General features: G+C 37.9%; 1 protein-coding gene across 1 annotated transcript in view; it reads left to right on the forward strand.

The window, feature by feature from the left end:
* The window catches only part of PROM1 (prominin 1), a 54,831-nt gene that overhangs the window by 11,123 nt on the left and 21,283 nt on the right, over positions 1 to 22,425 (forward strand). The window contains exons 2-8 of the mRNA XM_066317205.1: positions 5,256 to 5,314; positions 9,705 to 9,910; positions 14,628 to 14,748; positions 17,398 to 17,461; positions 19,734 to 19,823; positions 21,173 to 21,390; positions 21,806 to 21,880. Of these exons, the coding sequence (XP_066173302.1) occupies positions 5,256 to 5,314; positions 9,705 to 9,910; positions 14,628 to 14,748; positions 17,398 to 17,461; positions 19,734 to 19,823; positions 21,173 to 21,390; positions 21,806 to 21,880 (833 nt within the window). The remainder of the gene's footprint in view (positions 1 to 5,255; positions 5,315 to 9,704; positions 9,911 to 14,627; positions 14,749 to 17,397; positions 17,462 to 19,733; positions 19,824 to 21,172; positions 21,391 to 21,805; positions 21,881 to 22,425) is intronic.

Below are 22,425 nucleotides of genomic sequence, written 5' to 3' on the forward strand. Positions count from 1 at the left end.
GTCTCTGATAAGTCTGAAAGGCTTTCCTGGTTATCTGGGCTTTGCAGGAGATATTCATTAGTGTGACTCATAATTAGGAAAAAAAAAACCCCAAGTTTGAAGTAATTTTAATTCAATAATGTCAGACTAATTGACCTACATTCAGAGAGGCTTTGAACTGTTCAATGTATATGTAGTCCATTGACTCTATATCTATTAGAGATGAACAGGAATGAACTGAAATAGTGTTTTATGCATGAAAATGATATAGCAATAAAGTAGTTACTGATTGATCATTTGTATTATCTATGTATTTCTCCCCAGAATTTGTAGAACATCTTCTTTTAATTCAAAAAAAATCATCTTTTAGTGTAATATGAATGCTTCAGTTCTTATTGGCTTGTTTGAACACCTTTCAGAATAAAAGCCTAATATACTGTATTATGCATAATACCCTAATATATTATATTTATGCATAAAAAGGTCATTAATTTCTGGCATAATTTGATTAATGCTAGAGTTACACTACAGCTGAACTAGCTCAATTGAATTTTTTGAGTGAAGTGGAAGCGTAGCATTCCCAAAGGTTTTACTTTAGCTATTTTCCTGTCACCTAGATTTGAAAAGCTTCCTTGGCAGAAGAATTTGTAAGTAATTTATATTGGTACTTAATAGCCAGACGGCTTATGTTTAAATCTCTTAATTTTTTTGCTGTCTCTTTCTTTAGGGCAGTTGTAAGAAGCACACTTAGTGATAACCTCATTTTCCTGCCAGAGTAATGAGATATTGAGTCTATATACACAGTATTCTTGCAATGCAGGAGTTAGTGATTATGTTGATTATGTTTTCTTAACTGGAGATCCTCAGAGGTACTTAATATTTCTTCACAAATTGCATTGGTAAATTAAGAGTTCATCTGGCTAGTTAGATTTACTAGGGCAGATGGCATTTCGCATGTGTGATGAGAAAGGATTCAGCAAAGCAATAATGTAATTAGCTGTGTAAATGAGCCTCACAAGGTAAATCTCTTTAACCCCAATGATAAAATGTGTTTTGTGCTAAAGCCATGGATTACTGGTCCTGTGAAACAATGTGTACAGCTGGTCAAGCCAAGATTTCAGAAGTAATCCAGTTAATTTGAAAATAGAGGACACCACTTTTTATCACACCTTCCTAACACTTTTATGTTTGAAACAGAAAGTGGCCTCAGGAGGTTACTTTGCAATAATACAAGAGAAGGTTTTGTGGAGTTACTTGAATTCAGTTGTAAATAAAAGTTTCTTTGAATGCTAGAGGTGGGATGTTCTAGCTAGGGAGGAAAGATGCTTTATAAAAGCTGACCAAAATCCCAAGCTGAATAAAATGTGATCTGAGCTGTCTTTTCATTGTGCTACAGTGAGCAGTGTAGCCATATGTAGCTCCTGTTTACACAGTACCTGGCACAGGATGTTCCCCCATTTTACCCTTAAGCTCTGCAGTAGGAACTATGATTATCATCTGTGGGCAATAAAACCTGTAGAATCACAATGGTTTGGGTTGCAAGGGACCTTTAAAGATCATCTGAGCAGGGAAGATTTTGGTGCTGCAAATTCACCAAGGCCTGTTTGTGTGTGCAGATAGGTGAGTAACTGCAGGTAGTCTCACATTCAGTTCTAGCCAAAAATATTTTCTATGGAATATATACAACTTCCACAATTCATTCGAAATTAATCAACTGAGGATATATCTAACTGTGTTGATATTGAAAGCTATTGAAATTATAAATTCATGGTAAAGACTGGTCAATCACTGTGCGCTGCCTGGTTAAAAAAACACCCTGAAACATCATGTTACTTCTGAAAAAAATCATTGCAAAGCAATCTAAGTAGTGAATCTTTATTCAGCAGGGCAGTCTCACATTCTGTAAAATTAAGGGGAAAAAATGTAGCAGCCTTTGTGTTGTGCATGAAACTTGTGTTGTTCTTACTACTAAATTTACTCAATCCATGTGGGAACCTTTTGTACCAATTTTGAGGCTTTCTTGTTTATTATTAAACCTAAAGATGTTTTACTTTCTGATGAACAAGATTTAGACTCTCTAAAGTTCAAAAAAAGGTACGAAGTGCTATTTTCTTCATAAGTTTGTCATAGTGTATTCAGGTTGACTTCTGTCATGTTTTTTACTCAGACTATGAAATACAGAAACAGTATAAATAAAACAGTGAATCAGGAACACTGAGAAATTTAGGCATATCACAAGAAATCAGAGCAAGTTTTGGAATGTTTTAGTTTGATTTTTTTTTTAAGTATTGTCTCTCTTATTTGGAGATATTTGAAACCTGACCAGACATGGCCCTAGGTAACCTGTAGGGGGTCACTCTGGCCTGAGCTGGGAGGTTGGACTGGATGATCTTGAGGGATCCCTTTTGATCTCAATTACTCTGTTTCTTTTGAGTAGTTACTTTCATATGCATAATATGTGCCTACAGAGGTCCATAAATCTGTGATCACACTCAATCCATAAGTGGGTGTGAGTGTGGTTGTGTGTTTATACAAGTATGTAAAACTTAATGTAACATGTTTGAGGGTTTTTTCCTAATGTTTAACATACTATGGGGACAGATACTTAACTAGGTAAATGGGTAAATGCCTTCAATTTTTATTTAACAGGAAAGGCGAATGCTTTTAGGATTTTTTTGTACCAATTGTCCATACTAGGAAGTGTATCAAAGTACATTTTTGTCAATAATAAAATCTTGCTTGCTTTCATGCTTCCTGCAGTATTTTCACTACTGCACTAAATGATTTATAATAGAAAGTCATTATGATTGCAGGATAACTTTGCAATAATTCACATTGGAAGGGACCTTTGGACATCATCAAGTCCAATTATTTTCCAAAGCGACATGGACCTTGAAGTTAGGAGCAGCCTGGAAATGAGAGTGGGTTGCTGGGGCTCTGGTTGCCTTCAGAGCAGCATCGAGGAGAGTGGTGCTGCAGAAGCTTGGACAGTTGGCTCCTGCATCTGATCACCCGCACACAGTCTCTGCTGCTTCATGCACTGAGGATCACTAAAGCTTTTCCATTTTATTCCTTCCTGTCACATTCTAATTGAAAGTGGTCAGTTTCTTATCAGTGGCTGTCGCACAATGCTAAATAGTTGAATCAATATGTAAACAAGAGAGCTATTTTACCTCTTTTCCTGAAAGCTATCCAGCTGTAAAAAAAAACCCCAATATTGCCTTTATTATTTCATGCAGCCATATTTCTAAAATTTATTTACATGGCATAGAAATCAGCTGGAAGAAAGAACTGCTACCTCTGCTGAAGAAGAAAAAAATGTCTAACAGCCAGTCTGAATTACATTTTTGGGGTTTGTGCAGCTTTGCCTCACTTAGATTTGTATCTCCTTGATAGTGAAATTTTTGGAGAAACACAGATGCTGCCAGGGATGCTCCCAGTGGAGGGAGGACTCTGCTGGTCCCAATGTGTGAAATGTTTCAGAGTTGCAGCAGTGGATCAGTTGTGTGTTGCTCATACAGTGGCCTGTGCCCTTTCTTTCAGCAGTCTCATGACTGCAAAGATGCAGAGTGTGAAAGGAATTGCAGAGATTGTAACACTTCTGTGCTTTCCAGGTGCTTTTTCTGTGTATGTTTTGGTTTTATTTCTCTTATTTGTGGCATTCAGCCTTATCTTGTACTTTATGTATGGTCTTTCCAATATGAGGTTGCTTCAGAATAGAGAACTTGCTTACCAGCATGCCTGAGTGTTTTGGAATGTACTCCCTGTGCAAGGAATGATCTGTGGTTGGCACTTTACTGATGCATTAACAAATTTTTATTTTTTCATTGGTACTCTTGCTGGCTGCAGCTCCCTTGCAGGGACTACATGCCTTAAACCAGCAGCTGGTGCTTTGCTCTTGTGTGTTTTCTTTCCTTGGACAGTTTTCTGTGAGGAAGCCTTGAAGATCTCTTCAGTCACTCCAGTCTGTGTTCCCACTGCAGGGTGTTGAGGAGGGAGAGCTATGGCCACTGCTTGCTTAAGAATTTGTATTCCTGAGCCATGTGTGGAGTGAGAGAGGACTGAGATCACAGGCCCTGTGGACTCCCTGAACATACTTCACAAATGCTACAATAAATTCTGAGAGGCCTTGTATGGGAGGTGAACAGTCAGTTTTACACTTTCAGGTCCTTTATGGATCCCCAGGCTAGGTAACTTAATAGAGGTTTTTATCCTCCAACTGGAGGTTGTTTATTAACTATGTTAATTTGCATACGGGGAGAATAAAAATCAGGCAATAATAGGATGAAATCCAGCTCTGTATGAGCATAGGAGTAGAGTTCTTCCTTGTGCTGTTTGAGGTGTAGTGTGCTTTCTCCTAACATGCTTCCTCCTCATCAGAGGAGACCAGAAGTTTGATCAATTAGTTCTCCCAAACATCCAAACTGTTGCTTTTACACTGCCTGGCATGGAGCGTGCCCAAGGCCACTAGTGCTACTCTGAGGCAGAGGATCTGAAGAGCTGGTGGTGTCCCTCTCCTTCAAGTGCAGGGTGTCACAGAAGTGACCAGGAGCCACAGTTCCCAACTTAGTTTCCATAGGGGTGTCAAAAACTCAAGAATGGTAGCTGGGTGATGTCCCAAAAAGGGGATCCATTTGTTGCAGCTGCCAGGGTTCACTGAAGGTGGCACTAGTTGTGTTAAATTCCTACCTTTTTTTGTGATTGCTGTATTTTTTGATGTTGTGCATCAGTAGCAGTGAGTGTTGGATCAATGCACAGTAAATAGTAACATGTTAGGCCTTCTGATTTGTTTTGGGTCTTCTTTGTACCTTTCAGTCAAAAAGTCATCATGAGAATGCTTGTTTTGCACATTGTGTATCTAATGCTGTGTGTACGTAAGTATATTTATGCATGTATGTAGTTTGCATAAACATGAAGCGAAGCTGACAGCCAAAATATTGCCCAAGTAATTGATACATTTGTGATGAAATTGAAATGATTTTATGGTACAGGGGAAGGCCTCTGGAAGACCTTCACTGTATTTCAGTAGCAACTGATTAATTGATAGACAACCTGGCTATATTCCTGTGAACTCATCTGTGTGTTTCTTCACACAGTTGATTAGAAATGCTGTTACTAGACAGATTTATGGGGGCACTTATATGCTTGCCTATACTGTTGATTGCTGTTCTTAGTTTCATCTTGCCAGCCTAACAGCAGAATTCATACTATCCTCTTTCCTCTGCCTTTATAAACTATGTTGTTTAAAACTGTGGAATATTCTTGCTTATTTTCAGATCTCATCAGAAAACTAGCACAGCAGCAGTTTGGAAATACACAGGGAGATTATCAAAAGGTAAATTGTCTATGTGTATCTGCATACAATAATGAAAATGATGACTTTGAAATTCAGGTGTTTTTCTAAACATTTTTAAATTATATGAACAGAATAAAAATATTATTTTTTAGTAATAAGTATGATGTTTTAATGAAAAATGTGAGACCAATTATAAAGAGAATTCCACAAGTCTTTGTAAAGAAACTACTCATAGTTAAGGATGACTTACAAATTCCAGATGTAATGGGATTGTTGCAAAGATTGATGGCTGTTGGTGTTGAAAAATATTGTTTTTATTTCAAAAAACATAGGGAGAACTATTACTGCTTAGCTGTCGTGTAAGCTTTAGCTGTTGTTTTCAAAAAGCTGAATTTATATTAAAAATATACTATTCATATATTAGTAAGAAGATGGAATGGAATGTGCATGAGTTTTAGGCTGTTCTGGAGCTGTGTTTCACTTTTAAATCAGGAGCTGAGTTTCTGCAGCAGGAATTGAGCTGTGCCCAGGCAATGGACAAGTTACTTAATATGAGCTACTTGCTTCTAGTCCCCAGAGTATGGTGTCCTGTTCAGGAGGCTGTGTGCTGCTTGCACACAGACACTGAGCTATTGCTGTGACCAGGATGGCCTTACAGGTGCTTCCATGTCTTCCCAACAGCAAGCCTGTTTCTCCAGTAGCTTGATAAGCTCTGCGTGACATCCTGGTGTGTGGGTTTTGTTGTTCTGCAGCATCAAGTGACTCTTGTTGATCCCACGTGCTTGCTTGGTGGAACTTTAGAGAGTGGTGCATCACAGATTGTTCCTGCACCTAAGGATAGGTCTTGGATGAGAGACTGTCAGGACAAAACTGTTAGACTGTAGGTAGTATCCCTGACCACAAGCCGAGTATTTTGTAACTTGTATGTAAGTCATGAGAAATCTGAGACTAGTCCTGTGTAGGGGATGTAATTATAGGGTGGCATTTAAAATATTAGGAGTGCTTAAGAAGCAAAACAGATACAGGGCATTCATCAGTCCAAATTCAGGCCTGAATACAGTGCAACACCTTAAAACAAATTTGGAAAACGAAAATATATCAGGACAAGTTGAGTGTCCTTCAGAAGACAAGAGGCACCAGTGAGAGTCAGCTGTGAAGCAGCCAGCATGGCTGTAGATGTGCCCCTGGAAGAATTTCCAATGGAGATAGGGTAGTGTGAACGTTGCTGAAGGTTGTGAATAAGTAGTTTGAAATGTTTACCTGTGGTTTTGATCACTCAAATTCAGGGATAATGAAATCAGACTAGGATGAGTTCAGAAAATGCCCATTAGGGTGATCTGGGAAACCTGTGGATCTTCAGACAACTGGGAGTTTGCTTAGTTTAGGAAAAGAGTTGATAAGGGGTATGGTTACTCTTTTAATATATATGTGGAGAGGAAGCTCTAGGAAGAAGGTTCTGCTTCTTGGGTAAAATACTGTGCTAGCACAGAAGCATGGGGGCTGAAATGGACCTGTGAGAAGACTTGCTCACCAAGAACTGAGAACAGCCCTTCAGCAGCAGGAACAGGAAATCTCCTTCTCTTATTTATCCTGTTAAATTTCTGCTGTCATTCCTCTGTATCCTTTTGTTTAACCTATTTATAGAATGTGTTAGTGACCCAGGAGGCCCTTCCCACTTCTGTGCTGCGTGTGCTAGTGTTCCCAGCTGGATTCTAACCATGGACATCTCCCTGTGCCCTGCCAGGGGCAGCAGCCTGCCAGGTCAGCCCAGCAGCTGAGCCATGCCTGCTCAGGGGAGCCAGCTCGCTGCTGCTGCCATTGCTTTGCTTCTGCTGGGAGGCTGCTGCTTCAAACTTTCAAAATTGTACTTAAGATTGAGAAGGGAGGGGAAGCATTAGTTATCTTTCCATTGATACGGGAGAAAATATGTTCAAAATACGACTTTGAACATTTTAACTAGTACTGTACAGTAGAGGTTTCAAAAGGATGCATGTGATGCGGATAAATACATGGCTAAAACTTGAACGTTTCTGATTATTACACATCAGACTTTGAGGTGAGGAGTCTTACCATCTTTAACTTGTCTGCTTTTCTTCCAGTAATGAGAAAGGGGAAAGCACTGTCATCTGTGAATTTGGCAGGCAGAGATGAAGGGGAAAATACAAGAAATTATCTTCCATTGTGGAAACAAAGGGGAAATAGGGTTCTTCTGAAATTCTGTCATTGAATATTTAGTTTTCAGTGTTTTTCTGGTTTACAGATGAAAAAATAGTTAAGCACTGTTAAATAGATTTCTTTGGTCTTTCTTGAATGCCTTTTTTTCTTTTGAATCATTTAAATTGAATCTCTACATGGTTAATTAAAAGTGAGAGTGAATTTTGTGTGTAATGTTTTAAGATCCCAAAACTGCTACTGGAGCTACTAAAATAAAATAAGCACTGAGAAGAAAAAGTTAGTCAAGAATATCATATCAGTTATGACGGGTGGAATTCATGATGAAATCGCCAAACCACGGAATAAAGCAATTTCTGGCCTTCTGTGAGATACATTGGGAATTATATGAAACGAATGCTCAATGTGGAAGTAACTGGTCTGTCATTGTTTAAAGATGAAAGTATTTCTTGGACAAATCCTAGATTCCTTTCATTCAGCAAGGAAACCAGAAAATAACTGCTATGTTTTTTATTGTAAATATTTTCCATAATTATTTAATGGTGCATCTGTGCATTATTTTACTTTAGTGGCTTGTTTGTTATTGTTTCTGTGTTGTTAATTGTTACAGTCTAGTTGTGGTTAATTATTCATTATTCATGGGATTTGTTTTTTTGTGCATGCTGCCTGTGTATTATACACATTCTCCATTTGTTTTGACTTCCACAGCCAGAAAATGTTGTCCTGACTCTTCAGGTAACGTCTTATGGTAGATGTACAGCTTTGAAAAGAAACTAACCTTGTCTTCATTGCTCCTGTTAAAACAGTCACAACCATTTTTAATGTTACTTTTTAAATACTGTTTTTCCATCTAATCTATTTTAAAATAATATAAGCTGTCATAATTTTTGAAGTGTTCGGCTATATAGAAAAGAAAACAGTGAATCTTTTGCAAAATCCAGCCAAATTCTTCTTTCAAGCATGTAGTTCATATTCTTCAGAAGGAGGCAAAGGTTTAACAAGCAGTTAATAATAATTAAAAAATAGTTTTCATACTAGAATTGGTAATTAGGGCAGAGATTTGCCACTCTGCTAGTGGTGGTAGCTGCTGTATTTGGCTCAGTTGGTAATTAGGAATTGTGAGGAAGGGCATCAGCAAAGCTGGAACTAGAGCATGATCGATATTTTGTGAGAAATTGTAACTTATTTTACAGGACAGTTATGCAGCCTCAATTTCATCTTTTGCTGCCAAGCTGTCCTTCTGCTGGTGAATCTGTAAAACAGAAGAGGACTCAGAGTACTAGTGTGAGAATTAGTTCTCCTAAGGTTGGGAAAGGAAAGGAGAAGAGAGATTTGTCAGGGAAGAGGGACTCCTGGGGCATGCTCACACTGTGCTATCCTGTGTGCAGGCACCTCCCTGGTCCAGTTTTGGCTGGGTTGTGTTTTCAGCAGAGGGAAGCAGCATGTCCAGCTCACAGCATGTCCCCTGGGAGCCACTGCCTCGTGTAGCGCCCTGCCAGGGCTACCTGGCTCAGGTTCTTGGTCCCAGGGCTCTTGCAGTGTGAAAGCGAGTCAGGGGATTGCATTGCATCGTTCCCTTTCACTCCTGCCAGCTTTTGAAAGGGTCCTTTTAGTTGCTGCTGCTTTGCTGTTTGGCAGCAGAATAAATGTCTTTACCTGAGAGATCTTGAAATCTGTCTGCTGCTTCATGTTTTCCAGTCCCTAAGCAGTTTTAAATTCAGCACTTAGGAGTAACCTCTGCCACTGTAATCGATCATCCAGTGAAATACTTCCCTTTGGGGTTCAGATGAATTTTTCTACTCTTAACTGAATAAAAAGGAGAAAAAGTGAAGCCTCCTTTTCTCCCTGATGTGGTGTTGCTCTAGTTAGCCTTGCTGACATTTGTGGAGCCTTTTTGGAAACAGATGTGAGAAACAGTAAATTCGTGGTCTGGGAATTCAGATGTGTTCATTTTTAACCTGTTTCCATTGCATTGATTCACATTTATTTCTTGTGACCCTACTTCTCTCTTAGCACTCATTCTTGTAGTTTGCCTAGCTAATACTCTAGTAAAATTAGTATTAGCTATCTGTAGCTGCAATATTATGTATCTTTTTATTAGAAAAGTTGTCAATTATTGACAAAATATACCAAGTCCATCACCTCAGTAATTTAGCAGATGGTGTAGTCTGTAGTTTGAATTTTAATTATTTGCTCTATATTGATTGCAGTTACTGTGTGATATCTGCTATTACCACTATTTTTGTCTGAATTACAGGCCATCTACTATGAAATCGGTTTTATAGTCTCCGCAGCCTTGGGATTGCTATTTATTTTGTTACTGCCTCTTGTGGGACTTTGCTTCTGTATGTGTCGTTGCTGTGACAACTGTGGTGGGGAAATGCATCAAAGACAGAAGAAAAATGCTGACTGTCAGAGGAGCTGTTTTGCAACATTTCTTTTTGTTGCTTCTTTAATAATAAGGCAAGTGTGATAAAGAGAACAATATGAACCTTGGTATAGCACTTATTTTGCAGTGTCAAATGACAGATAATATTACTGTATTAGCCTAAAGGTGTAGAAATTATTTTATTAGATTAAGTAATATTATTGCTTATTAAAGAAAATGTAACTGCATTATAAAAAATGCTGCCACCATTGCTGTTCACCGGTAATTATGTACTTATTTAAGCAGAATGTAGATGTGAAACAGAAAAAAATTATGTTAGTATTAGGCAAATTACATTTTTGCCAGTCTCAAAGCAGCAACGTTATACTTGTGAACACAAGAGACCATGTCCTGTGTTCAGGCCCCATCCCATATCAGTTGCCAGAGAACCTGAGATATCACATACTGCTTTGTTCTTGGTAGTGTTGTTGTGGTGAAAAAAGCAAGCGACTTCCTTCAGTATTTGCTGTACTACAGCAATTCATACTAGTTCAAAACAATAGGTTTTCTTCATGGTCCTGTGTTGTTTAAACCGTGCATGCACTCCCTGGAAATCCTGGAGTTTGGAGACTTATTTGCACTGTTGGTGTTAGGAAAATACTCTGTGCTAGGTGTGTAATGGGTGATGAGGAACTGCAACCAAGACTTCTTGCTTTCAAAATACACTGTTTGCTTTCAGGCTTCCTGTTTTCCTTTAACTTCTTCATGTTTTCACCTGCCTACTATCTTTATTCTGTGATTCTCTTGAAGAAAAAAGTGTTTTGATCTATACAGTGTGACTGTTCAGTCATCTGGCATGTACTTTGTCACTTCACTGTAATCTAAATTTTTTTTTCTGTTACTGTGTGTCATGACAATTGGTGACCTTGCTTATGCTCAAATAGAGGACAGGCTGATACCAGATATGGGAACATGCTTTTTTCTCCCAGACATCACTAACAAACATGACCCTCAAGAATTTCAAGACTTGAAAACCAAAATGGTGTAGGTGATAGGTGCATCCCTGCCACGAGGACAAAAGTTCTTTATGGCTTAAGTGGGCCTTGAAGACAGTAAGTTATTAAATTACCTCTCAGCATGTTGAAACTGGAGGTAGGTCACAGAGCTTGTTGCCAACTGTCTTTCCACCAAATTACAGGATGCTGCTTTCTGTCTATAATGGCTGGGAAATGTCCCTGTTTGAAGAGAAATTAAGATTGTCCCCCTTGTTGGTCTCTTTAACTTGTGTGTTTGCTGCCAGCTATCCATGTGTGATTCAGCATACCTGGCACAGGCAAATGCTTCTTCTCAGGTCTTGACTGGCAGATCAGCGATCCTTAGTTTTATGCTTTCCAGAACTAAGGAAATTGCCTCTTTAATTTCTCCTTTCCCCCCTGCTTTTTTTATGAGACGTCACGATGTATCAGATGCTTACCCTAAGCAGGGGGTGTTGCCTGAAATCAGTCTGCAGGTTGAGTGGAGATAATCTCCTATGAGGACTCCCTGGCTAAGTCTCTAATGCTGTGAGTGATGTGCAAGGCAAAATAGAGCTTTACAAGGCTAATATCTACTGATCCCAGACTGACCGAGGGCTCAAATCTCCAGTGCACCTCTGTACAAAGAGAGTCTCCTGCCCTTCCTGGGTCTTCTTTAACGAGGGACAAGAAGATGTTTTCTCTGGGAAAGAAATGTAATTTCATTAGTTCTTGTACATTATAAAGGCAAGGGAGGAACGTTTGAGTTTTCAGAAAACATATATTGCAACACCAGATTTGCTGATGATAGAAAATGTCCAGGTTATTGCATAGAAAAACATATAGTCAGTGTTCTGTGCCTCCAAGAGAGCTTGTGTTATAACCTCCTTTTTGAATAATGGATGTTAGGGAAAGCCAAGTCTGGAGGAAGGAAATGGTGTTTGGCATTTTGGCAAGTACCTGATCAGGCTTCACATGTGTTGTCTTGGCTTTGTAGGATTGTTAATACATAATGTTCAGAACCTGGAAATAAATACTATCTGAAAGAATTGGTGGAAAAGTTGATACAGAAATCTCTATACCATTATTTTCTTAAATTTATTATCTGGTAGCGAGACAGGGGTATTCTTCCAATATGTAAATAAGCTCAGGGTCTCTATTTTGTGACTTGAAATTTTTTGCAAGCTCAGCTAAAGTAAAGTTTGGGATTCCCCCTGCAGCTGGTTTAGTAACATTTATATGCATTTGTGAAACCTGACAAGAAACTTGAGTGTGGAATTTTGGACTCCTGAAGAACTGTTAAAACAATTTTCTTAATCTGTTATAGAAGTGACATATCCTTTTTATTCCTGCTTTATGACTTTCTCCTCATAGCTGCTTATTGAATGTTGACTCAAGGCTTTGTTACATAATAAGTAGAGTCTTTATCTCCTGTGTGTTTGTTTAGTTACATTCGGAGTATAGTCACACTTGTTCTGGCTGCTTGAAGTATTTCCACTATCTTGTTTCCTCCCACTCCTTCCGTTTGGGAAGCTGAAGAGAAAGATGATTGTATTGAGATTTACGAAGTACTGCTTTGTTAGCTTTCAATTGACCTTTCCAATCTCTGAGCATAAAACTGAAAGGACAAAAAAATGCTGTCTGTCTAAAGAATGAGGATGTGGTTATGAACTCTGAGCCTCAGAGCAATACACGTTTGCTTTTGTTGATAGCTTGAGATAGTTTGTCTTCTGAGTAACAAAGAAAAGCTGAAAATATTTTGATAGCCATTGCCTATCACAGTAGGGTGAAAAGAAATAATATTTTTTTATATATCCAAAATTAAACTGTTTACTGTGCTTGTTATAGATTTATGGAATGGTTTGAATTGAAAGTTACTCAGTTCCTTGGTATTTAGGCATTCTGAGTTCTCATTCCTTGGATGGTAGCTGGTAATAATGTCTGCTTGAGTGTTGGTCATAGTGGCAATAAAACTATGCCATTTGCTGTAAGTTAAGTAGGAGGATAAATGTGTGTGTCCCTTTGTTCCTTAGTGACTTCTGGGAGGTTAATTAACAGCCAGTTTTGAAGACATAGCTGTGAAATTTTGGGTAGAGAAGCAGTCTTTTTATGTCAATTTCTGTCATCCTGTCATGAATATTTTTGGATGTTAAGAAAAATGTTAGTAAAGGAATCCTAATAGATCTGACCTGTAGCATATAGTCCTGGCATTTCTCTCTGTGACCTGCTTTGAAATTAGAATTTTTCCTCTGAGAGCATTTTTCAGGGCAACAAATTCTTGCACATGTGAGCAGTTTTATGAGGAAAACAAGCCTTTGCATTGTTTGGAAAAGCTAAAGCAGGAAAAGCAAAATAAAGATAATGGTTTGGGATTGATTCACTGAAGGAGGAGATGAGCATCATAAATCAGGGTGTTTACTCCTGTCTTGCCAGGATACACAGGTCGTGTTATTTTAGGTTCCTGTTAGCTCTCTGCAGTTTAATTTGTGTGGCTGTATTATGGCCTCCTTGGAGTGCATGTTCTTTGGGGCAAGAGTTACACTTGCCATGTATCTTTTAACCCATAGAGAGCCTAGATTAGGTTTTCTCTAAGTCCTGTTTGAAAATACTAGTATCCAAGTCTTCTTGACACCCCAGCTTAGGAAGTTTGACAGTCGGGCAGGACTGTGTTAGTGATTCCATTTGTGTTAGTGATTCCCTTCTCCTGTGTTGGGGTGTCCATAATGGCCTTTCAGGGCTGTGCCTCTCTAGTATTGAGTTGTTGAATTGCAATACAAAGTAAGAGACTTAACAAATGTGCCAACTAGGAATTGCCTGTAATGTGCCTGACTGCAGCCTCAAGGCAGTGTCTCCCCTTTAGGAATAAATCCCGCCTTTGGTGAGTGCATCTCAGCTTTCTGCTGGTTAAATCTCATAGACAGTGCTTAACTCATCAGATGGGTTTGTAGTCTGCCTGGTTTTGAGGCTGTTACCACTCTGGTGGTTACTCTTGACTTTTCTGGTACTTGTCTGCAAGGTTTGCTGTTGTGAATGTGAGATATTTAAAAGTCATCCTTCTCTTCAAGTCTGTTTTACACCTAAGCTAAAGAAAACAAATAAACATGTATGATGAGATCTTTGGAGTCTCTCATGGGACCTTTAACTGCCTTTTAACTTACTGTTTGTGCAGATCTGCCATGCCATAATAAGAACCTTACAGTGAGGAGCAATCGAATAGAAAATAATCATCAGCAGTGCTGACAAGAAGTCTAGTTCAATTTCCACCTTTTGTTTCAATATCAGGAAATGCATATTATTTTAGCATTACTAGGGATTATTGGTGTGCTTTTGAATGATCCTTGCAATTATGTAAATAAATTGTACTATTGTTAATAAATCTTGCTGAAGTTATCAAATGAAAAATACTGCTTTTCACAGTTAACTGGCAAGCATTTGCTTGTAGCTGTGTCAAGGTTAATGATACTTGTAAAAGAGCCTAATGTTTCTAAGTCTTATATAATTTACTTAAGCTATACACATTTTCTGACAGCACCCGTGCAAATGGATTAGTAGTTGTACATAATAACTTTGGAAGACTTAGGGGTAACCTTTCTTGTTTTTAATTAGTAGTACAATATTGGCCCTTTTGGTTCAGTCTTATAGTTTGCCTCATGGTGTATGTGAGAACTTGTAGTAATTTATGGAGACCTTTCTTTCTTTCGATAATACCAACCTTTTTTGGGCTATACTTTTTGGATTGTGTCTTATGTTAGAATGTGCACTTACATTAACAAATATCTGTTATCTATATTTTTTGTAGTGTTGGAGTGCTGTGTGCATATGCTGCCAACCAGCATTTAACTAACCAAGTCCGAGGAGCAAAGAAACTGGTTAACAGTAATTTTAAAGATCTGAAAATTTTCCTTAACGACACTCCAGCGGTAAAGAATTTTTTCTTTATGGGGAATGAGGGTGGGAGGGAAGAGGTATAAATAAGAAATATTGCAGAAATAAAAGAAAGAATTCTTTCTTTTTGTACACCTGCAGTATTTTGTTTATTCTTTGTGTGTGAGTCTCACAAAGTAGAATAAACAGTACAAGGTAAGATGATTTCACACAGCAGTAAGTGCTTGGGAGTTATCCTGGTGGATCAGCATTCCTTGAACAACCTCTGAGCTGTGCTTTGGGAGTATGCTGCTGTGATGCTTGTAGGCCCTTTTCGCCCTATTGAACTAGTGTAGATCACAAGCAGAAGAAAAATAATTTGGAAAAAAAAGGGTTTTAAAAGGAAAACATCAAAAAAAGTATGATATAAAAACTTGGATTCCTTATTGCTCTCTCCTTTTTCCTTGTATTTTTGGCATACCTCTATAAGCTCTGGGACAGAGCCACAATAACTTATTTTTCAGGAATATTTTGGACTGTTTCTTCTGTAAACTAGAGTCACACTGCACCACACTGAACAGGAATGATAATTTTCTTTCAAATTTTCCTTAGACTTCCATAAGCAGTCCTCTGCATATCTTGTTTTGTGTTGAGAAAAAAGAATACTAGTTAAGAAGACTTATAGACTGTGCAATTTCAATTCTTGGTCAATTTTTTCGGGGGGAAAAGAAGTCTGACAGTTCTATTACTTATTCATTAGTTTTAATGATTTGAATTAGTTTTATCAATTTGTTTTACTTCCGCATGACTGAAAAATTAGAAATAGGTGGAATACATGTATTTATGTGGAATCCACAAGTATGGTAGCATCCCAGTCACAGTAATTCTGGGGTGCTTTTCTGCTGACAAGGGCTGTGTGAGAGCAGGAAACATCTTGGGGGATGCCTCAAACGTTTTCCTGTCTGAAGTTGTTCCCCAAACTAAGTTTGTGTGTGATGTTGTGACAGACAGGTGGTGGAGGTATATGGCAAGAACTGGAGCTCATGCAATTCCTCTTGAAACAGAGTGCTTCTGGTCAGTCTGGAGCTGATGCTGGGCACAGATGTCAGTCCAGTCACATCAGAAACCACCAGAGTCTCCTTGAGAGTGTACTGGGTCCTGACAGCTGGGTACCTCAGAGGAGAAAATCTGTTATGTAGAAGTAACTACCTTGAGGGAAAAAAAAAAAAAAAAAAGACACTAGCTAAAATGCTGATAAAAACACTTAACTATAAAATTTAAAAGTGTCAAGACTTGAACACTTTTGTCAGAGGTTAGTCAAACTCTCACTTTGTAGATTTTTAGTTTCAGTGTGGGATTATTACCTTTTCTTTTTTAGACTTGGTGTTGATGCAGTCATCAGCTGTATCTTCCGAGTCCTTTTGTCAGACAAGGTGCATGAGTATCACGTATACACATTTTCAGAATTTCTTGAGGGAAGGAGAAGACCTGCAGTTTTTTGAAAAAAGTTCTAGTATCCAGCTAATTGTCTATAAAGCTCTGAAATTCGAACTGATGTCCTTGAGTCATCAATATGAGGTGTGTACAGCATGTAAGAGGATTTGAAAAAGAAGTCCTGTGTTAAGAGTTTGTGTCACAGGAGATTTGCAGACTGCGAGTATTAAGCAATAACCCTGTTAGTTATACAGAATCTCCTTTTGTATGGGCTATTGCTGGAGACAATGCAAAATGTGTAGTCCTGCAAAATTTTAGTCCTTTGGTTAACCTAGGTAGACCAAAACAATAAATTAGCAAAAATATACCTACAGCCTTCTTAGTAAGAAACTCTGAATTACTTTTGCTCCTGTTTTAGAAAAGGTTCACTCTCCTACTTTGTCATTAATTAGAGTCACTGATCAATAGGTTGAGGGTGGATTTTTTGTCTTTTATTCTTTATTTCGCAGAAAGTTTGAGACTGTAAGCCAGATACACTTTGGTACACATTTGAATCATGCTTAAAATTGGAAATCCATTTGTCAAGTGTGTTAACCTCTACACCACTTTAGCTTGGTTGGGGTAGTAGTCACAGTGCATTATTTTAAATATGCAGAAATCAATAATGTCTTTCCAAAATTAGTGTAAGTTTTCTAGATGGGATGGTTCTTCATAGGCCTTTTCTCCAAATTCAGGATTTGGTGGTAACTGAATTGCTGGTTTTTATTGTTACGATGTCTTGGTAGAGCTCAAGTTGAGATTGGGACAAATCCACTTTTGGTAAGGAAAACTATTTATATGAAGACAGAGTGGTCGACTCCTTTTCACAAGAGAAGCTCTGAGAAGCTGCCCAAATACACTCCATTGAGTTGGTGAATTGTTTCAAAATTGCCACCACATCAATGCCATGCCTTTCCATGAAGGTGGAACTAGTGCCAAGAGAAAATCAAGTAACAGAGTTGAAGCCTCCATAAGGCTATCATTCCTGCTACTTAATATTTTTGAGCTGAATCATTGATCACAGAGATGTTGCGATTAAGTAGATGTCCCAATTAAATACTTTCTTTATGTGCAGTTCTGTTAAGCAAATAAAATAGTTGAAAACAGTAAAAGGCCAGTGTTTGGAGGCCTTGCACAAACATTTTGATTGTTTCAAAGTGAGTATTTGACACATTCAAAAGTATTACTTTTTTCAGTTCTTTTAATAGTTTTTTTAATCATTGTCTTCTCAGCAAATTGACTACTTGGTGAGCCAGTACAACACAACTAAGGATAAAGCACTCTCTGACCTAAATAGTAAGTACTTTTATTTAAAGGGGGTTATCAATGTGTATTTAGAAACTTCAGTAAGATAATACATTATCTTAGCTCATAGTGCAAAGTGAAATTTCATTTATGAGGGTATGCTTTTCAAATAGAAGTGCTGCTTTCAGTGGTAAATGAGACTAAAATCCTTTTCACGTAAAATGTCTCAGAGCTGGTCTAATACATAGTATTTCCTGGAATAAAAGTATTTTATTAATTTTTTATCCAGTAAGTCAGGCTGGTATTTTATTTTCCTTTTCAGTTTTGGAATTTTTGGAATATTTTGTAATATTTTTCCTCAGTTTTTAAATTGGAGCCAAATATCAAGTAACAGAGCTACTAGCAGTTGTGATAGTTCCAATGAGAGAGATCTCTGTTTATTTTTCTTGTTCTACCTTTGTCCTCTATTCCGCTGGCAGTTGAGGTATAAGCTTATCTTCTTTCTAAAGCTGCTTAATGTATTTGCCATTTCAGAACAAGCAGTTGAAGAGCAGGAGATAAAACTCCTGCTCTTTTCCCTTCAGTACAGTTACAGCACGAGACATCACTTTTAAAGCTCTCAGTAAGCAAAAACGACCAGACAACTGACTCTTCCTTTTTTGTATTTTAAGATGCACTTTCCAAAATTCTCAATGGAAAGGGCTGACTGTAATCAGTACACATAATGATTCAAGGTGTATTGTTATCAGGTATTAATAAATGCATACAGGTTTGTATTGTTTGGTTGAGGGATTGTTGCTGGGATCAAACTGTGCAGCTGTGGCATTGCTGTGCCACTTACAATAAATTGATTCTCATGCACAGAATCTCTGCTTCTGTGTAGGTTTAAAGTGTATATTAAAACTAGTTTTCAATTTGGCCAGTTTGGCATACCCTGAGCTTAATGCGTCTTGTCTCTTTGAGGCTTTACTGTACATTGAATATGCCTGTGAAAGTAGTAGTAGCAGTAGTTAAGTAGTCTTCCTACTTCATTCTCAGCAGGAACGCTCTGGTCTAAAAAATAGATGTGATTTTTAAGTCCATTATAATAACAGTCATAACAAAAAAATTGATGTTTTTATTTCGTGTATTAGCTTGAAGCTTCCTAGCCACTCCAAACTGAAATTTCCAATAAATGTTTATCTGTTCTCGAGGCAGATTTATAATGTTAGTTAACAGAAACCACAGGGTCTGTGATGAGAGCAATCATCAAATAGAGATAGCTTTTATTTTCTTGAAATACCAAAATTAGGTGTGTTACATCTTAAGAGAATCAACAGCAGCAGAAATCTCTAGAGAACTGTAGATGAGTTCAGTTTGCCCACCGTAAGGAAATGCTGAAAAGTGTTTTCTGCTTGGTAGAAATTCTCATCCCAAGCTAGACATGATAGTGCTGACAGGAAGGGATGCCTCTGTGCCATGCAGTATTCCATTTCATCGAAAAGAAAACAACTGAAAAATCAGTTTACTGTGATCTGAAAATGGAGAGGACCAGATAATTACCTAAAGGATGTGTCACATGAAAATGCTTCGCCCAACTCTGCTCGGCGTTTCTCAGTTGCTTTGCTGAAGCAAGGTTCATTTCTGTTTGTGGGCAGTGAGACTGGAGGGTTTGGAGGTGGGGGTAGCTGGGGCTGTGGGTGTCCGTGCGGGATGCACTGCACGAGGGTACAGGGGCTTAACGCGCTTAAGGGATTTCAGCAGAGCTGACTGCCAGCCCTGCCTCGTGGGTCACCTTGGTGTTGCTGGGTACATGAGGAGCAGGAGAAGGGAAAATAATTCACTTTTTAGTTACTCTTGCACTATGAAAGCATCGTGTGTAGTGAAATTATGCCACAAAATTCCTGTCCAGATGCTGGACCTCTTTAAGATAAATTATGGAAAAAATCCCGTTCCCAAAAATGCAGCAGATGTGTATTGTGCGGTTTGTTGAAATTCTTGCATGTCTTTACCCAAGTGGTCAAGTGTTAATAAATATTTTCCACCATATTTTGATTTACTTCTTTCATTATAGGCCTATAGCTAGTTAAAGCAGAGCTGTGTCCTTGCATTACCTTCTGTCACTTAAGTTCTCACTGTCAGGCCTTGGAAAAATTTCAATAATATACCTGTATATATTCATATGTATATGTGTATATATATATATATATAAAAGCATACATATATGTATATACATAATACATGTATTTGTTAAGGAAAGAGTCTGATGGCAGGTGGTTTAAGAGACAGTTTAAATTAAGCTAGTGTGTAATGTGTTGGGGCTTTTTATCTCTCCGTACTACAGATGTTGGACCTGTGCTTGGAACCAGAGTTCAAGAACAGCTGGGAAAAGAAGTACGTCCTGCACTTGATGCAGCTCTGACAATGGCAGGAGGTAAAGATGTACATATTGTTGTATAATGTTCTGCTGCCATGGTCAAACAGGCACAGCATGGAACAGCTTTGTGCAATAACATAAGTCAACTTACCATTTTTCTACATGCCTGGATATTTCTTTTAAACTGAGGATTTCAGACATTTTGAGATTTATAAATACATTTAAAAGCTAAATCAAAATTTACATGCTATTGTTGATACTTAGTTTTGGCAGTCATTGGATGGAGATGAAATCTGAATTTCCTGCTTGAGGTTGCTGTCCCTTTCTGTTGAATCTAAGGGAGACTAGGAAAACTGTCCTTTTAGAGTTGCACTATTACAGCCATAACTATTTGCAGATTAGTCTGTAACAGGTCAGGGATCTTTTCCTGTACACTGCCAAGATTGTTATGAGAGTGTTAACCAGCATTTCTTCATTATATCTTTGAGTTTGGCACTGTTCATTCTTAGTTCTCTCTCCCTTTAATGAAAATATTCCCTTATTATTTTTCCATTTAAGGCTTCCTTTTTCAGGAATCAGATACAGCTTACAGAGCAAAGGGAAGGCATCCATGAGCTTGAGTCACTTTGGTTTTGGGGTCTTTTTTTACCCATGAATGCTTTCTCATTTACTTGTCATCGTTTTCCTTTTTTTTTTTTTTTTTTTTTTTTTTCTTTTTCTTTTCTTTTCTTTATTTCTCTTATTTGTCTTGAAGTCAAAGTGGAAAGGGCTATCAAAGGTAAAAATCATAATAAAACCTTTTGTGGTGTGAAGTGCACTTTATTTTTGTCACTTTGTGTATTCTTGTTGTGTATGTGTGGTTCCTTGTGTACTAAACACCTGTTCAGTGTTTGGGGTTCTTTTCTTTCTTTTTGTTTGGTGTAATTGGGATGGAATCTAAGGCCAGACAGTGTGGAACACTAATAAATGCTTGGCTGATGCAACATGATGTCCTTACCTTTCATCTTGCAGCTATATGATTTGTGAGTTGGATTATAAGGAAAATAGTGAAAATGCAGTTTGATGGATATAGGCTTTTAGTTTCTAATGACCAAGCGTTAAAGTTCTTTACTGAAACCACTCAGGAAGGAGAGGTGGAGAAACAGTAGAAAAGTGGGAAATGGATGACATATCAATAAAAGTAACCTGAGCACATTAATTTCTTCGTAGGAAATTATAAGAGGTATATTTTTATATGCAATGAGTATGTATTCTTTGCTAGAGGGTTTTTCTGGGAGAGAGGCAGTAATTAAATCAGTATTGTTAAGAAGATGATATGATTTATGCATGTACACTTTCTCTTCATGTCTGTACCTATAGACTGCTTTCTAACAAACATGTTTTTTAAAAATTTCACATCTTGGCAGCCATCAGAGAAACGAAGGAAGCTCTGGAAAATGTGAGTGTCTCTGTAGAGGTTTTGCAGGAGGGAACAGAGAGACTTCATGCAAACTTGACAGATGTTAAAATGCACCTAAGCAACACCCTCAATGACTCTGCATGCAATGCTGCTCAGGCTGCCTCAACTTGCAATATCATCAGGAATTCATTAGGTCAGCTGGACATCAATGCCAATTTTAGTGGGGTAAGATCTTTTAATAATATTTTTCAGATTCTCGAACTGTGATTGCCTTGAATAAGCCCAGTTGCATTTCTGCAACTCAGTGGCTTGGTTTTTGTTGTCACTTGTAAGACAAGTGACCTTCCCCCTTTCTGTGTTTCTGGGTAATTCCAGTCACTGTTTTCATCTTCTGTGTAGAAAAGGATAAAATATGTGTCAAGCTATGTTAAAAGTGGTGGTCTGGGCAGTGAAATAATCTGCACTCCCAAAAATGCTGAGTTAAGCTTTGCTTTTGTACAGCAGAGGTTTCATGAGTGTTTACGAATATTCTCCTAAAGATCACTTCTGTTTCTTTACCCTCTCTTCTAACTTTGAAATAGTTACTGAATTAGCAAAATTGCTATTTTGATGTGACTCAGGCATGTTTTTTCCTTCCCAGTTGCCAGGTGTGAGCTCGCAGCTTGCAAAGATCAATGATGTCCTTAAAATAGACCTTTCTAGTCTGGTTCAGAAGGTATGTTTCTTAACAGATTATTAAACTGTTAATGAATAAACTGGGATATGTGTATCACTTGTTTCCACTTGGTTTCTCAAGCAGAATTCTTTTGTTGCCACCTCAACCTTCTTCATGTTTGGATCTCTCTCATTGTTTGGCCAAGATTTAATACTTGAAAGTATGAATGTAGTGCTTTGTATCTCCAGGATAAAACAAATCTAAAATGTTTTGCAAGTTGTCTTGAAAGAACAGTCCATAAAAAATTAAAAGACAGAAACATGGATCCAGTAGCATGCTCTCTACTTTTTGGTTCAAACTAAAGAAATAAAAAAAATCCGTGGTCTCCTAATTAGTTTTATTGTATTCCAGCTATCTTGAAATATTTATTTCAAATTCTTTATGTGCATATTTAACAATAAATCTTGTGCAACAGACCAAGTGTAATGGCTATTAGTATTTTTGCAAGACTTTCCAAAAAAACCCCTATGATTTTCACCAAGGAAAAGAATGGCTTAGTTTGAGCAGTTGAAAAATCTAGGAATGCGAAAATGTGTGCTAGGAAT

This window comes from Sylvia atricapilla, chromosome 4 (genome assembly GCF_009819655.1).
Source record: "Sylvia atricapilla isolate bSylAtr1 chromosome 4, bSylAtr1.pri, whole genome shotgun sequence".
NCBI lineage: Eukaryota > Metazoa > Chordata > Aves > Passeriformes > Sylviidae > Sylvia > Sylvia atricapilla.